Here is an 18,136-nt window from a genome sequence, read left to right as displayed (position 1 = left end):
GAGAGTTTAGTTAGGTGTTACAGTCAGTTGTAGTGTTTTTGTTTTAATTGCAACAAATCATTTGGATCTGTCTGAAGATTTATTATACCATTAGTATATTTTCTCATTAGACATCTCAATTTAAAATTTGTATTAGAATTTTGTGTATAAGACAACAAATCCGCAAACCAGCCCAGGAACCACAGCCATCTCTGGAATGATTGGGGACAATTAGCATTTGGCACCGACTGTCGGTCACATTTTATGAATCGAATAGTTTTGTGTTCTTGTGTCTTGTGAACTCTCTTCACACGTCTGTGCATACTTGCAGAGGCTTTGTCTGTGCGGCACAGTAAACTTGAATTTAAAAGTTTAATGTCATAAGCATAGCCAGATACCCAAAAAACTGCATGGTGTGAAGGTCACTGCCAATACACACATCGTATAAAACAAAGAAGAAAAGGAAAGTTGTGGCTCTGCCTATAGAGAGATTTCTGGGAGTTCTAAAAATTGTAAAATTATACAACAGACTTAAAACTGTATTAAACCCATACTTTTTTTGGTACTTTTTTGTCTGAGTATAGATCTGTTTGTACCAAGCATATTTGAAGCCGCTTACTGCTGGCTGACTGACTCACCACCTCAGCTGAAAGTCTATTCCAAGCATCAACTATGTTTTTAGTCAAATAAAACTGTCTAAAATTCAACTTTCCTCCAGTTAGATTAAGGTCATGTCCCCATATATCATGATTTTATTTTTATATTGAGAATACTGCCCTCTTGATCCTTAATCATGTATTCATGTATTTAAATGTTTCCGTATCTCCTCTTTCCCTTCTTTCCTCCAGACTGTACATACAGTATAACGTTCCTGAAGGCTCTCCTGATATGTTTTATCCCCCAAACCTTTCACCAGTAAACATTTATTATATTTCAGCTTAGATGTTGATGCCAATTCTTAGATGTGATGGCTACATTGTTTTTCTTTTTTAGGCTTTCTCTTAGTTTTAACTGGTGATCTGGCCAGTGATCTGGCCAGTAAGTAATTTTTCAACAGAACAAGCTGTCCTGGAGATGTAGACATTAGAGGGTTGAGACAAACCATTTACCACTTAGACAGGTTCTTACAAATAATCAGCTTTCATTGATATTCGTAAAATCTTTATTTGAAAAGGAAGAAAAACTATTTGCTGAAATTGCTTATAAAGTGTGAGCTGGAGTTTGGCTTCAATTTGTTAGTGTATCTAAAACTGCTAGTAGATATAACACTACCTTGCCCCCAGACTGACAGTGATGCTGTCCAAATGTGTTTCTGTTGCTCCTTCATCCAGAGTGGGGGAACTCTAATACAGGAGCAGGGGCGGACTGACCATTCGGAAACTCGGGCACTGCCCGAGGGCCCGGGGTCAGTAGGGGGCCCCATGAGATGCCCCTGGTACCTGGGCAAGGACACAGGGGCCCCATGATCCCCTATTGCCCGGGGGCCCCATGAGTTGTCAGTCCGCCCCTGTACAGGAGGTGTATTACTGACCAGATCACCAGGTGAAAATAGAGGGGAAAAAGACTAAAAAAACAAACCTGAGGCAGCCACCACATTTAAGGATTGGGAAGCTGCAATATATTACATTTTTGGTTTTGGGTTTATTACCGCTTTCATTTGCTCACCACTATACTGGGACAATAACACTTCCAATTTAGTTGCTATTGGCAACTACTCTATTCTTTCTGAATTAACAAAAATATATATTCTGATAATTCACATATACAGGTGATCAGGTTTCTGTAAAACAGACACAAGTGTGATTAAATGATCTAAAGCTACATTTAGAGGTAATTATCTCTATCCATCTTAAGGGATATGTTTCCCTAAATTTGTCACCGCTGCTTCAGAAATTTAGATCTCAGAGTAACGTTTGGTGTAAACTGCCAATCTCTGTTAATCTCTTGAAAATGATATGGATGCCACAGTCAATGTATTATTTACCTAATTCGCCTTGCTGGATCCCAGAAATATTTCAAGAAATTTGGTATGATTTTTTGGGATTTTAAATTGGCGTAATAAGCCCACTAGAATTAAATATTAATATTTACAATATCCAAATGATCAAGGGGGCTTTCGTTACTGAATCCTTGGCTATATTTTCTGGTGCCTCAACTTCAACATCTTGCTGGATGGGAAAATGGTGGCTTGCATATATTTTCTTTTAATATACTTAGTTCTGTATTTTATGATGGTAACCCTTTATTGGCTTTGGACTCCTCTACTCCCCCTTCAATCAATAACCAATCCCACATTAAATTTGATTTCTAAGGTCTGGCAATTCACTAAAAAATGACTGGGTATCACGAGGTACACTAGATTTACACCATTATGGTTAAACAGAGCATTTCCTGAAATTTCCCGGTTGGAGTGTTTTCCAGGGGGAATGTGCGGGGATCGCCACTTTGATGCAGCTGTACTCCAACGGAGTGTTGAAAACCTATCAACGGTTCTGTACAGACTACAATTTAGATCAAAGATGCTTTTTCTGAATACTTATAATTAAGACATGAAGACTCAAGGTTTGGCCTGGAATGCATCTTTTTTTTCAGTTCCCATTCTGGATAGCGTAGTTCAAACTAATAATATAAAGGGCCTTATTTCTAAAATGTATATGTGATTGCTATCTGACTTGCTTCCTAAATTTCCTATTCCATGTATGCAGAAATGGGATACTGATGTGGCTTTAGGAGATACTGTATATGGGATCAAATAATGAAGAATGTTCAGTTGGTTTCTTTATCTCTAACTCACAGAGTTACTCAAATTTTTATCCTATAGGGCTTACCATACCCCGGAGCTGATGTGATAGGTCTGATAAAATCTGTATACATTACTCTGTTTATTCCAGACCCCATTATATACCTCCTTGGGTGTATAAAGTCTAACAACCTGAAACATGATCAGGCAGTGGCCATTGTAAGATCACTTATTATGGCCCACAGATTATTGGCTTTTTGTTGGGTCTCACCCAACTCTCCAACTCTTGGGGACTGGATTTGGAAAATGGATAAATACATAGTGTTCGAGAAATATACTTATGCTCAAAGAAATGCTTTTTGGAAGTTTGAAAAAAATATGGAGAAAATGGATAGATGCTCCATGCTCTAGTTTAAGTCTACAGTAAAAAGTGGGAGTGTCCGTGGAGTGGGTTGGCCTGTCTTGAAAAATTATTTTATATACTGTTGATGACACAGTGTAGCAGTTGTCCTGGAATAATAATAATACCATAATAGAATAATAATAGAATAATATTATATAATATGAACTTTTTTTACTTTGAATTTCTTTGACCTTTTTGTAATACTCATTTGCAATGAACTGATGATGCTATGGTCTTAAGAGCTAAATTGATTGTTTTTTGTTGTGTTTTTCCTTTTTTTCCTGTCTGTTATGGGAAATTTAAAATTAAAGATTCATAGATTAAAATTAACCTTTCAATATAAGTATCATTTAAGAGTTAATAACCTGTATATCTTTACTTTTCAGAATATTAAGTAGACAGTCACTGCTTTTTGCATAAATTCCTCCAAGTTTTGTCTCTTTAATCATGCTGCAAATAGAGAAAAAATACCTGTCAAAACTACCAGAAATTTAGTGAGCTCTGAACTCCCTCTTTGAGCTGAAAGCTCAGTAGTTGATTTATTAAAACTGGAGAGTGCAAAATCTGGTGGAACTCTGCATAGAAACCAACAAACGTCCAGGTTTGTTTTGGTAAAGCTTAATTGAGCAAGGCAAAGTTAGAAGCTTATTGGCTACCGTGTACAGCTGCACCAGATTTTGCACCCTCTAGTTTTTGTAAATCAACCCCACAATTCCTCTACTAAAATGTCATGCCTAACAAAAGTCTCTCTCAGCGTCCCTACAGTGAAATGTCCCTATCATATGAAAAAGTATTCTCCTTCTTCTTATTCAGTGTTCAACCACACATGAAGGAGAATAATGTCAAGTAAAAAGTTCCGTTTCTGAAATTGAAATTCAATGCCATGGTTAAGCTTGTACTGGACTTAGCCAGATAAACCTAATCACAGACATCTGTTTCTGAGTGCAGCTACTCATTTGCATATAATTACCAACAATCACCAGTTTTTTTACCAACTGCATTATGAGACCTTCAAAGGAGACATTTGAGGCTGTTTTCAGACAAAATGTCTCATTGAAATCAGTGAAATACAAGAAGCTAAAATTATGACTAATCAACTGGGGGCTCCAGAGGTCACTAGAAAGGACATTTCTGACAGCTACCATAGCCGCCTGTGGTTTAGATGAGTAAGGAAAAAGACATTTTAAATAGTCAAAAATATTACAGAAAGTAAAAATAAAACACATTCATTGACACCATCAAATGAGCTTTTCCCAGTAAGGTAAAATTAGATCCCTTTATTTCGATGTAGTAAAATACAAGACTCTACATCTTGCATCCTGCTGGGTTGCCAGCTCATCCCTTTGAAGCAAATCTGTACTAAAATTAAAGGAGAAACACAGCCAAAGCTCATTTGGCTGTTCTTCTCCTGTGGATCACGGAAGTGCAGTTCATTCTGCACACCTGTGACCCGTTTTCAGCTGACAGCGGGCTAAAATCAGCTGTCAGCTGACATCACTCAGCTGGTCCAGGCTGGGGAAAGATCCCGACTTTAAATTCAAGATCCACCCAGAAGACTGGACCGGCACCTGTCTCAGCCTCTCAGCGAAGTGCTGAGAGCTTGAGAGAGCCGCTCCTGCCCCCTACATAGCCCAGTGCTCTGGTGAGCATTGGGAGGCAGAGCAGACAGTGGTGACTGACAGAGTGGTGACTGAGCGGCAGGGAGAACTGAGCGATCAGTGGTATCTGAGCTGGCCGGGGACAGATGCAGCATCGAATCGATGGTGCATCCACCTAGGTAAGTTTGATTTTATATATACATATATTTTCCCATACTTCTCTTTTAAACATTAAAGGTATCAGAGTTCTAAACCTTCACCACTCTATCCAATTAAAAAAAGATTAAAAAACTATAGAAACACTTTAAGACCAACACTAAGCCCCACACATTCAAATGTCAAAAGCCATAAAGTAAGTGGAGAGTAGATATTTTGTAACATAAGAGAATTCCCCACCCTCAAATACAGAAAAACTAAATGCATGTTTGGCAGGATCCAAGTGTAAAGGAGGAGTGAGAAACTCAACAGTTCATGTTGTTACTGGAGTAGATTTTCTATAGGAACATGTAGAAAACAGGTAACATGAGTAGCTTTCAACCTCACAGTCATGCTTGGAAAGTGAGGTTATCCCACTATGTCTGGGACCACTGTGTACATTGACCACTGTGCGAAGGATTAGACTCTTGTCCTCTACACAAAGCAAGAAATCTATTAGCTAGAAATAATTTCATGTGTATACCAGGAAATCTTTGCTTATGACAGCTTATTGTGATAGATTATCCTATACCAATATGCCTCCTAGACGCCACTGGGGTTTATTTACCAAAGGCAAAGCTTTAGTTTGCAAAGAATACCCAACCATGTGCAAGGAAAATAAAACATATTGTGCTTCCACATAATTGCAGTATGGAAGTCAATAGAATTTCACCTAATTCACTTGCAAAGTCAGCAGTCTATTTCCATTTAGTATATCAACTTTACAAATAAGCCCTTATGGGATGGAACACTTCAAAGAGAAGGGCCAGTTTGTTGCTTGGTTTTCTGTTACAGTGAACTGTCATGATTAAGAACTCCCTGGTATATGACTGAATGTACATTTGACACTGGTGGGCAAGGCAAGCCATGCGACAACCATAGATGTAATGCTGCTGACTATGGCAGGGCTAAAAACAGTGAGGTTCCCTGGAAAGAAATCTTTTTGAGTGGAATTTCGCTTTCAAGAATTAGCATGATCAGATGACAAGGACTGAACTTAGCATATAAAAAGAGTGATTTTGGTTTAGTTGACAGGACCTGAAAACAAGGGGCATTTTTAGGGGATACATTTTCCAGGAACACAACCTACATATGTCTTTTGAAATCATTTAGCAATTGGTTGGTTGAATTCAATGGACAAGCGTTTTTTCAACCTGATCGCATATTCTTAAAGGTGCCCATGCAAAAGCCGATTGGGGCAATTAAGACTTCTCCTTATCATTGGCAGCTCACTTGGCAACAGATTTGACCTATCTTATGAATGTTTCCTTTGGCAGGTGTACTGGCCCAGCAGATGTTGCACATCCATATTGTGGTGTGGGTGATAGGAATGTATCTGGATAGTCACTGATGCAGCTGACAAAAATGTGCAAATAATATCCAGTAGTTGATAAGGGAAATATTAAACTGCAGGCAATGGGGTTGATCGACTAAAGGCACATAAGCTGTTTACTTTGCAAGTAAAGTTAGTTTGCAAGGGCATTTGCCCCAGAGTTTAGTGAATGAGGTGAAACTTCACCTTGGTATACCCAGTCACTTGTTTGCTTGCACATGATGGATGAGTGATGGAAATCACCAAAGCTTCACTTGATTCACTAAGCTTTGGGGCAAATTTCCTTTGCCTTTAGTAAAACAGTCTAGTTCTCTTTATTAAATTAACCTCAATTCGCCAATCCTCAGCAGGTAAGGCCTAAAGTGTGCTCTTTTTATAGGTAATGGAGTAAGGAAGGGTCAGGTCTCCCTTTAGGCTTTTACTGCCTCCTGTGTCTCCATTGGAGGTGTGAAGAGAAATTTCTCTCCATTCTCTTTTATTGCTGTCTGTATAACTAATGAAACAATGTTTCTTACTTCCTGCGTTGACGACGATGGTAAACGTAAAGAGAAATCCAGAAATCCCACCACAAACCCCCTTCCGCTGGGCACACAGCACAGCAATAAAAAAAGATGGACAGTCTGACTTTCCTACTCTATCCAAAACAAAAAAATATGCTTTGATTTCAGTTCTTCTGTAATCCAATTTGTATAAAACATTTTCATTTTCTTCTAGAACTTGGTTATGTTCCTGAGTGCGGTGGTGGACTGGTTAATTCCCGACATTCCCAAGGACATCAGTGAGCAAATCAAGAAAGAGAAGAGCCTGATTGTCAATGTCTTCCTCAAAGAGGAACACAAAAAGCTCCAACTCTTAGAGAACTTTATTATGCACGATAAACAGCAATCAAAGACAGAGAACAGGGGACGGCGGAGCCGAGCAGCGAGCTTCTGCCAGTTCAGCCGCAGCCAACGTGGCAGCTTCACATCCTTCAGCTCACACCACACCGACGTGTGACTCCTTTTAAGCCTGCTAGATATACTGCAAAGAAAATACTTATACAATCAAAGTGTATAATATTGAAACTGGAGATGGAAGGACGTGTGAAATGGCAGAATGGGATGAAGGCAGACATTTTTTTAAAAAGTTCATTTTACCGCAAACGTCTCCAAAAATGATCTTAAGCAGGCATTGTAATAACGAATAGTCTGGTGCTCAGTATGGCACAGACAGGCTTAAGTACGACTTGGTATAAAATAATTCCTGCTGCTCATAATATGCATGTGGCTACCAGAACCGAATACAGGGCAAGGAGTAGGAGTAAAATAAGGCCACAACTTTTTGTTTTTCACTTTTGATTTTTTTTTACACACTAGTTCTAGCCAAGCTCATACATTTTTCATGAGCAATGACTTCAAATCATGTGAGAACTCTTAAACACTGCATGTTACAGAGAATCCTGCTGCTGTGCTTTAAATTGAGACAGTGTAAGCTTATCAATATACATCAGATTCACACAATCGCTAGACTGCACATTGTACTCAAAAGCATATTTTTATTTTTTAATGGATTAAAATAAGAAAAAGGTTTATATCTTTTAACGAAGCTGCTCAACTTAAACACAAAAACAAACAAAAATGGATGTATATCTTTAAATTAAATTGCTTTACTGGGAATGTGTATATTTGCTTTAAACTAACTTCCTTTACTACCGTTGTGCTCTCCAGATGACATGCAATTCGTGCCCTTTTAATTGTGTGTGTATAGCTGGGTGCTCTTGAAAACTTTTTGAATGTATAGCCAGAAGAACCACAATCTCAGGGCTAATTTTATATTGTTTGTTCTTTAGGATGATGTATCAAAGATGTTTTTGATACCTGGACATTAAAACACATATAAATGATCCAACCACAAATTATAACCAACAAATCTTGTCTCTGATACTGATAAAAGAAAGAAATGACTGTATGATCAGAGGTGATAATAAACATTTTTTTCTTGAGTGTTGGTTTAGATGTTTATTTTCTTTAAAGGGCAACTGGTAGGGGAGAAGCTAATTTATAGGCTAAAGCTGAAGTCCAGGCAGATATGAAAGACACAATTTAATGAAGCTCTATATTCTATTAATACATCACTAGGAGTATTATTTGTAAAACAGCTAGTATGTACCTGAATTTGGTTTGGTATCAGCCTCTTACAATGGACAGCAAAGCTGAAACTGGGAGTCTGCATGAAACATGCAGATAGGTGAATGGGGCAGAATGACTAAAAAAAGACCTTACTAGTTTGCTGCTGCTCTTGTACTCTAACTGTAATGCAGCTTGTACATGTGGCAATTTTCAGTCAAGTTCCACTTTTGAACCACCAGAAAATGCAAAACTGATAGAAAGTAATAGTCAGAAAATAATCACTCATGAGTTTGATTGACCATCAAAATGAAATCAAAACTGGGCAATAAATAACAGCAGCTTTACTTTATTGAAAGATTGAATTACTGTAATATTAAATCAAAGCTTGAAAGAACTAAGGCAATTTTGCTGAAAGCTATTTGATATTTTCATCCTGTTCAATCGGGGCAATTTTGATCCCATCAATCAACACCACCGTTTTTTGTATTTGAAAGTTTTTCAGTTTCAAAATAGAATTAAAATGTTGATTGCTCTATTAAATTGCTATGATTATGGCCAGCTGAAGTAGTGTCATCCACCTGGCTATGCTGTGTGCCAAGTAGATGACTCTTGGAATGGATGGACAGAAATACAAATTATTTGTATCCAGTACTTATATGTATTTTTATCAGTGTATTTAGCGGTTAGTCTACAATTAAGCTTTAAATTGTGCTTCTTGATTCCGTTGATTTTCTTTTGTTGATTTAAAACTGAATTCTGGGAAAACTAATTTTGTACATTTGAACTAAGTTAGGAAAGATTCAAACTTTTGTTAGATTTACAGAATATTGTTTTTTTTGGTTCCTGTGTGGAGAACTTCTCCCCTTCCTGATATGTCATTGGAAAGGGAAGACAGGGAGCATGCCTTTCTAACAAGGACCACGATATCACAAAAGTAACACTCTGATAGAGTGGGGAAAGATTAGCGGTTCTCTTTTAATCACTGTCTTACCTTACGTCTCGCCTTAGTTTTCCTTAAAATATATGTCAGGCCAAAAGAATGGAAAAGATTATTTTATATAAAACAGTACTTTATGGATGTTTTTGAGCTATAGTTTTGGTTTCCAGGTAAAACATTTATGATACTCTGCAAAATTTTTCGTCCAACCCTGTGCCCACCTCCATCCTATTGTGATGACTGATGGTACTGTCTCCTATAGCACCATTAGAGCTGAGATTAGCTGAAAATGTTATTTTTGGTTTAGATATACTGTGGTGTGACATATCAAGAGATGAGAAAGACACTGGCCTGATTTCCTTGAATTTTTCCATAAGGACTTGACTGCAAATGAATCTCATAAAAAAGCATTTATCTGTAATACAAAATGGTTGGTATGAAATTGTTGGGGTTTATGTCATGTGGCAAGTTTTAATGGAAATAGGGATTAGTGGTGTTTTCTTTAGAGACCCTGTCAATCTCTAAAAAAACATAAGTCTCTTGCAATAGAAGTATTGTATTCAGCTCTTTGGTAGGCTGTGTAACTTACCTTCCCACCATTTCAGAGCTGCAGCCTTCATACGATTCTTCAGAATTCATTATTTCCAGGACTGACAGATGTCTGTGTCCCTTAACTGCACACTTGGATTCCACCCTCCAACACTGCAGAAGTCATCACTGTCATAATGGGCAGGAGGAAAAAACCAGGGCTCATGGTGGGGAGACACAAATCTCCAGGAATCTGAGAAATATTTATTGTCAAAGAGCCTTACAACGGCTACAGTGCTGGAATGGAGTAAAGGTAGAAGATATGATCCACCTAAGAGGGGAGTATGACAGATCTTCTTTGCAGTATACTTGCACTACAATTTTCTTTAGAGATTGACAAGGTCTCTTTTTGGGAACCTTAGATGAACCGATTCCCGGGATATTAAGCAAGCCTACCAGCATACTGGCAATGAGATAAATGTGAGGCATGCAGTTTGATATGAAATGAATTATAGAATACCAAGCTGTTTCTAACAGACATTTAGCACCAATTCGAAGCAGCCTGAAAACATTAATTGGAATTCCCCTTTGCAGCTGCAAGCTCAAAATGACCCCTAGGGCTCGAGCATGTGCTGTACTACAGCCAAAAGTGTAATATATGCTGGCAGCCTTTGTGGGAGGTTGGTAAATTGTCCAAGGTCAAACACATTATATACTCCAGGAGGTCCAATAAATTTTCCTAAGCGTGTTGATGCTCTTATGCAATTAGAGGAGAAGGAATCTATGTAGGTGTTTATAAAGAAAAAACATGTTGTGTTTATGAACTTAGCTCCACGCTGCACCAAAATCTGTCTTTACTGGTTTGAAAGAAGCATCATCTCAATAGTATGAGTTGCTGAAGCACCCTTTCCACAACCTGAAATAGTGACCATACAGGTAGGGCTATTTCAATGAAAGACCATTCCATGCCATTCTTCAAATAAACATGTATTCAGGTATCATATAAATGTACATGCTCATGTGAATAGCAAGCACTCCAAGAGCCTCTATTACTTTGAGGGAACAGCGGGGCTAATGTTAAAAAAGTTGTTCTGTTTTGCTCTTTCATTGTTCTGTTCAGTTACCAGAAACAAAGAGAAATACTATATCTTGTAACTCAGACCCATTCCTCCCATGTGGCACATTGGTGCTTGGCCACTCAGTCACCCAGCACTGTCAGTCAGGGGTGGAGAAAGAGTTGTCATCTTAACCTTTTGGCCGAACATGGACAAAGCATAGGTTCACTCTAAAGAAACCTTATGATCAAGGAGCTAAGTAGGAGCCTTTGCTGACCTTTATATTAAAAAATACTTTCTGATCTGAATTCATACTAAAGATTACGGGGTTGATTTATCAAAACTGGAGAGTGCCAAATCTAGTGCAATCAGCTTCAACTTTTTGTTTTTAATCAAAGTTCAAAGGATAAGTTCACCTTTGGGAACATGTTACACATTCCACCCATTTTTAGGGTGGAACTTGTAACATGTTCACAATGCTGCAGCCACTGCCCGATTGCCCGAGAAGTTCCTCATACAAGCTGTCACATTTTAAAAACAGGGCCCCACCCAGGTGGCCACATCATTCATTCACAGAGTTCTGTAAATGAATGAACTACAAGTCCCGACAGCCTTAGGAGCTGTCGGCTTGTAGTTCACAATGAACTACCACCGTGCTGTGGAGTGCCGTGATACTTCATTGATTCTTCTTGTCAGTGTATCTGCTTGCCCATACATCCTATACATCTCATAGGGACAAGCAGATACACTGACAGGTCTGCAGGTGACCTGCATGGCACCAGCTGATCGCTGTGCAATGCTTTACAGGCTCCTGCAACAAAAAATAATAAATGCACAAAAAATGTGCGTTTATTATTTTTTGGCAAAAGGTGAACTTATCCTTCAATTGAACAAGCTGAAGTTATAAGCTGATTGGCTACAGTACACAGCTGCACCAGATTCTATTTAGTTTTAGCAAATCAATCCCCATGCATCTGTTCAGCATACTCATTCCAGGACAAAAAATATAGACGCTAACGAGCATGATTGCCAGTAAATGAGCATTTGGTAGACGTTTAGGAATGGCAGCTTACATTTCTTTTCCATAGCAAGTTACCTTTAACAATGGAGATCAGGCCTCTGACTCTCTTTCCAGGGTATTTAATAATTTAGAACCTTAAAGTGCATTTTACCTCAAGAACAAAAATTTTATATATTGCAGCTTACTAGTCCTTAGGTGTGGTGGCTGCATTAGTTTTCTTTTTCAGGTTTAGTTTCTTTTATTTTCACCTGGAGATCCTGCCAGTAACACACTCCCTGCTCTGACAAAGGGGGACAACACTCACTAATTGTATTGCCACCATAGGACAAGAAATGGGTCAGCCATACTGAACACCTCCCACTACCATCATCTTCATAACATAGGGAAGTGTTCTATAGCCTACAAAGAGATCTCTTCAAAGTAATAACAAAGCAGATACAAGTTACAGGACAGCACTTAATATCTGGCAGAATCAACAGGCGTCTGTTAGAACCTATCAAACAGATACAACAAAGCACTTTCAAAGGTGTATTTCACAGGCCAAAATGGAGAAAATATGAGTCAGCTGTTAGGATTTACACACTTTAAGAGATAAGATTGTAGTTAACCTCAAAAAGATCAGTCCTGCCAAAAATGGATCAAGATACTAGAGTAAGCCAGTGGATCATTCTGAATCACAATCAGAACCATTGGTCATCAGATGGCCAATCAGTGTGAGGTTTTGGCACACACAATTGGGGTATATGGTCACGGTTATGAGCCACTATTTATTGGCTGTACAAATAAAGCATTGCTTTCCTCATTAATACAAAAATGATAATATTCCTTTAGAGAACATAGAGAGAAAAAAAAACTTTTCCTAAAAATGGCAAACTTTAAAAGCTTAAGAGGTCACCAGTGAAGTTACAATGAAAGCTTTCACCCACGGTGAGTGTTTCTGTGATTACAAAACCCTAAATGCTGCAAAGGCTTTGCCAGAAATGAAGTTCCCACCCTGAGAGTGGAGCTAATGTAGATTAGTTGCTCATTGTTGGATGGAAGCCTTTTATGGAAAACTGCAATATTAAGTAGAAGAAAACAGGATAATTGTGTTTTACACTAGGGAAAGTCCATCAGAGCAAACATCTCACATTCAGCATTCCATTTTTGTGTTTCCTATAAAATCTTCAATATTACAATGAAACAAATATGCTTTTTTTTGTCATTATGTACTTTGGATTAGTAAAATATGGCCATTCCTCCAATGGTGCTCAGATGGAGCAGGTAGGCTAGCAGAATGACTAGCAGAAGATTGGATGGGCGTGAAGATGGTGGAGGAAAGTTAGTTGTATCAGACAGAAAGGACTTGGAGCAGGTTGAATGAAAGCAGACTAACAGAACTTATCCGGATGACCTCATGGACTATGCCTTGATACCATGGACTAAGTATACCTTGAGGTGTGGGGGAGGGCACTCTTACTTTGCTATGAGTGGATAAAATGACAGTGTTTCTTTAAAATGAAACTGTCAGGCACTTTATAAACTTTAAACAATAAAAGCTGTACTTAAAAGCAAATCCCACAGGATGCCTGCTATTACATATGCTACTATTGGACTTAGCCCTGCCAACTGTGGTCCCCTATCTAATGTGGGCCCCTCAGTGGTCACAATACTGTGTCATCATGATTCATGCAATGTACTACAATGACCTGCCAACCAACTCTCTGCATTTTCAGGATGAAAAGCGTGAATGGCAGAGACTGAAGCACGTCTCCAAAAACAATATTTATTTATTTCAGGTACTTATATAGTGCCACCAATTTATGCAGCACTTTACATATATATTATACATTCACATCAGTCCCTAACCCTCAAGGGGTGTACAATCTAAGGTCCCTAACTTACATTCATACATACACATACTAGGGCCAATCTAGACACATACTAGAGCCAATTCACCTACCGGCATATCTTTGGAGTGTGGGAGGAAACCGGAGTACCAGCAGGAAGCCCACGCAGGCACAGGGAGAACATGCAAACTCCAGGCAGGTGGTGCCGTGGTTGGGATTTGAACCAATGACCCTAGTACTGCCAGGTGGAAATGCTAACCATTTAGCCACTGTGCTGCTGAATATGTTTCATTCTTTAACAACTTTAGCTCTGGAAAATTTTACCCCCTTCATGACCGGGCCATTTTAATTTTGCACTGTGATACTTTAACTGGTAATTGTGCAATCATGCAATGCAGTACTCAAATTATATCATATTTTTCATACAAATAGAGCTTTTTTTTGGTGGTATTTGATCACCACTGGGTTTTTTTTGTTATTATTTAAATCATAAAATACTAAAAAATAAAAAAATAAAAATATTTTTTACTTTCTGCTATAAAACACATACAATAAAAAAAAACACATTTCTTCAGAAATGTAGGACAAAATGTACTGTATTCTGCTACAAGTTTTTGCTAAAAAAAAATCCCAATGAGTGTACATTTTACGTTATAGCATATATACAAACTATGGAAAATATACTGATATACTGAAATTCTAATTTATTTATTTTTTTATACAATTAATAGCGGTGATCAGCAACTTACAGTGGGACTGTGGTAGTGTGACAGGCAATCTGACACTGACACTTGGTGGGAACCGACTAAATGACATCACCAGTGACAGTAATACAGTGATCAGTGGTAATACTATACACTGTCACTGTACTAATGACATTGGCTGGGAAGGGGTTAACATCTTGGGGTAATCAAGGGGATAAGTGTGTGCCTAATAAGTGTTAATGTGTGTATTATCTGCTGCTTTTTACTAAAAATCTCTTTGTTCCTTCTCCCTACTTTACTGGGAGAAGAAACAAATAGATCATTCCCTCTGTACAAAGCCCTGTGTTGTTTGTCAACACAGGGCTCTGGGCTGTGATTGGATACAGCCAGTCAGTAGGTCCCGGCCATGAGTCATTGGCTGGGAACAGGGGCGGACTGACCATTTGGAAACTCAGGCACTGCCCGAGGGCCTGGGGTCAGTAGGGGGCCCCATGAGATGCCCCTGGTACCTTTTTCATAGGCTTTTTTGAGTTTGGGAAAGAACAAAGGGGTCCCATGATCCCCTATTGCCCAGGGGCCCCGTGAGTTGTCAGTCCGCCCCTGGCTGGGAACTGCTGATAAAATCTCGCTGTGTACAATCAGAACGGCAGTCCACGGGCAGGGGCTTGCGATGTACAGGTACATTGTTGTGCCTGTAGGAGCCACCCATTTACAGTGCAATGTGGGTGGTCCTGACGGGGTTAAATGTGCCTAAAGTTGCACATAGAAAGTGATTGATTAGACTAGTGTTTCTCAACATTTTTCAGTCAAGGCACCCATTAAAATTCTGCACAATCTCAAGGCACCCCATTATAAAATGTAAACAATCTTTGCACCATGGTACTGACTAGAGATGAGCGAATTATTCAAAAATTCGATTCGGCTGATTCGCCGAATTTGAGGAAGAAATTTGATTCGATGCGAATTTATTCGCTACGAATTTAACTTATAAAAAGGGTTTCTAGGCTTTAGAGAGCCTTTAAATTAGTGCAGAACACTGTACCTTTAATTTAAATGCCCTTGGAGATGAGGAAGGAGAAGGAGAAGGATGAGAAGAAAGAGAAGGAGAAGGATGAGAAGAAGGAGAAGGAGAAGGATGAGAAGAAGGAGAAGGATGAGAAGAAGGAGAAGGATGAGAAGAAGAAGAAGGAGAAGGAGAAGGATGAGAAGAAGGAGAAGGATGAGAAGAAGGAGAAGGAGAAGGATGAGAAGAAGGAGAAGGAGAAGGATGAGAAGAAGGAGAAGGATGAGAAGAAGGAGAAGGATGAGAAGAAGGATGAGAAGAAGGAGAAGGATGAGAAGAAGGATGAGAAGAAGGAGAAGGATGAGAAGAAGAAGAAGGATGAGAAGAAGGAGAAGGATGAGAAGAAGAAGAAGGATGAGAAGAAGAAGAAGGATGAGAAGAAGAAGAAGAAGAAGGATGAGAAGAAGGAGAAGGATGAGAAGAAGAAGAAGGATGAGAAGAAGAAGAAGGATGAGAAGAAGGAGAAGGATGAGAAGAAGAAGAAGGATGAGAAGAAGAAGAAGGATGAAAAGAAGGAGAATTCCAAGCCGGCAAAAAGTGTATCTGCAGAGCTCTGCTATTTCTTAGCGGAGCTCTGCAGATACACTTAGTGGAGCTCTGCAGATACACTTTTTGCCGGCTTGGAATTCTTCTTATTTTCATCCTACTTCTTCTTCTTCTTCATCCTCATCCTCATCCTCTTCTTCTTCTTCTGAGGATGAGGATGAGGATGAAGAAGAAGAAGAAGAAGAAGAAGTAGGATGAAAATAAGAAGAATTCCAAACCGGCAAAAAGTGTATCTGCAGAGCTCCTCTATTTCTGACAGTTCTCTGACATTCACATTTACAGCAGTTGAAACATTGTATCTATTTGTTTCCATAAATGGAAACAAATAGATACAATGTTTCAACCGCTGAGCTCTGCAGATACACTTAGCGGAGCTCTGCAGATACACTTTTTGCCGGCTTGGAATTCTTCTTATTTTCATCCTACTTCTTCTTCTTCTTCTTCTTCATCCTCATCCTCAGAAGAAGAAGAAGAGGATGAGGATGAGGATGAAGAGGAAGAAGAAGAAGAAGAAGTAGGATGAAAATAAGAAGAATTCCAAGCCGGCAAAAAGTGTATCTGCAGAGCTCCTCTATTCTGCAGATACACTTAGAGGAGCTCTGCAGATACACTTTTTGCCGGCTTGGAATTCTTCTTATTTTCATCCTACTTCTTCTTCTTCTTCTTCTTCTTCATCCTCATCCTCAGAAGAAGAGGATGAGGATGAGGAAGAAGAAGAAGAAGAGGAAGAAGAAGAAGTAGGATGAAAATAAGAAGAATTCCAAGCCGGCAAAAAGTGTATCTGCAGAGCTCCTCTATTCTGCAGATACACTTAGAGGAGCTCTGCAGATACACTTTTTGCCGGTTTGGAATTCTTCTTATTTTCATCCTACTTCTTCTTCTTCTTCATCCTCATCCTCATCCTCGGACGAAGAAGAAGAGGATGAGGATGAAGAAGAAGAAGAAGTAGGATGAAAATAAGAAGAATTCCAAGCCGGCAAAAAGTGTATCTGCAGAGCTCCGCTAAGTGTATCTGCAGAGCTCCGCTATTTCTGACAGTTCTCTGACATTCACTCCATACAGCGGTTGAAACATTGTATCTATTTGTTTCCATTTATGGAAACAAATAGATACAATGTTTCAACCGCTGTATGGAGTGAATGTCAGAGAACTGTCAGAAATAGGCTATTTCTGACAGTTCTCTGACATTCAATACTCCATACAGCGGTTGAGGAGTGAATGTCAGAGAACTGTCAGAAATAGCCTATTTCTGACAGTTCTCTGACATTCACTCCATACAGCGGTTGAAACATTGCATCTATTTGTTTCCATAAATGGAAACAAATAGATACAATGTTTCAACCGCTGAGCTCTGCAGATACACTTAGCGGAGCTCTGCAGATACACTTAGCGGAGCTCTGCAGATACACTTTTTGCCGGCTTGGAATTCTTCTTATTTTCATCCTACTTCTTCTTCTTCTTCTTCTTCATCCTCATCCTCAGAAGAAGAAGAAGAGGATGAGGATGAGGATGAAGAGGAAGAAGAAGAAGAAGAAGTAGGATGAAAATAAGAAGAATTCCAAGCCGGCAAAAAGTGTATCTGCAGAGCTCCTCTATTCTGCAGATACACTTAGAGGAGCTCTGCAGATACACTTTTTGCCGGCTTGGAATTCTTCTTATTTTCATCCTACTTCTTCTTCTTCTTCTTCATCCTCATCCTCATCCTCAGAAGAAGAGGATGAGGATGAGGAAGAAGAAGAAGAAGAGGAAGAAGAAGAAGTAGGATGAAAATAAGAAGAATTCCAAGCCGGCAAAAAGTGTATCTGCAGAGCTCCTCTATTCTGCAGATACACTTAGAGGAGCTCTGCAGATACACTTTTTGCCGGTTTGGAATTCTTCTTATTTTCATCCTACTTCTTCTTCTTCTTCATCCTCATCCTCATCCTCGGACGAAGAAGAAGAGGATGAGGATGAAGAAGAAGAAGAAGTAGGATGAAAATAAGAAGAATTCCAAGCCGGCAAAAAGTGTATCTGCAGAGCTCCTCTATTCTGCAGATACACTTAGAGGAGCTCTGCAGATACACTTTTTGCCGGCTTGGAATTCTTATTTTCATCCTA

At 39.0% G+C, this 18,136-nt stretch overlaps 1 protein-coding gene across 1 annotated transcript in view; it reads left to right on the top strand.

The window, feature by feature from the left end:
* ANO2 (anoctamin 2) overlaps positions 1 to 8,229 on the top strand; it is a 276,926-nt gene extending 268,697 nt beyond the window's left edge. Inside the window, exon 24 of the mRNA XM_089669916.1 lies at positions 6,963 to 8,229. Within this exon, the coding sequence (XP_089526042.1) occupies positions 6,963 to 7,244 (282 nt within the window). The 3' untranslated portion in view covers positions 7,245 to 8,229. The remainder of the gene's footprint in view (positions 1 to 6,962) is intronic.
* Positions 8,230 to 18,136: the final 9,907 nt, after the last annotated feature.

The sequence above is a fragment of the Staurois parvus genome, unplaced genomic scaffold (assembly GCF_062004578.1).
Source record: "Staurois parvus isolate SC_StPar_1 unplaced genomic scaffold, SC_StPar_1.0 ptg000010l, whole genome shotgun sequence".
NCBI classification, from domain to species: domain Eukaryota; kingdom Metazoa; phylum Chordata; class Amphibia; order Anura; family Ranidae; genus Staurois; species Staurois parvus.
The sequence above is the reverse complement of the archived record's forward strand: the minus strand, read 5'-3'. Positions and strand labels throughout refer to the sequence as shown.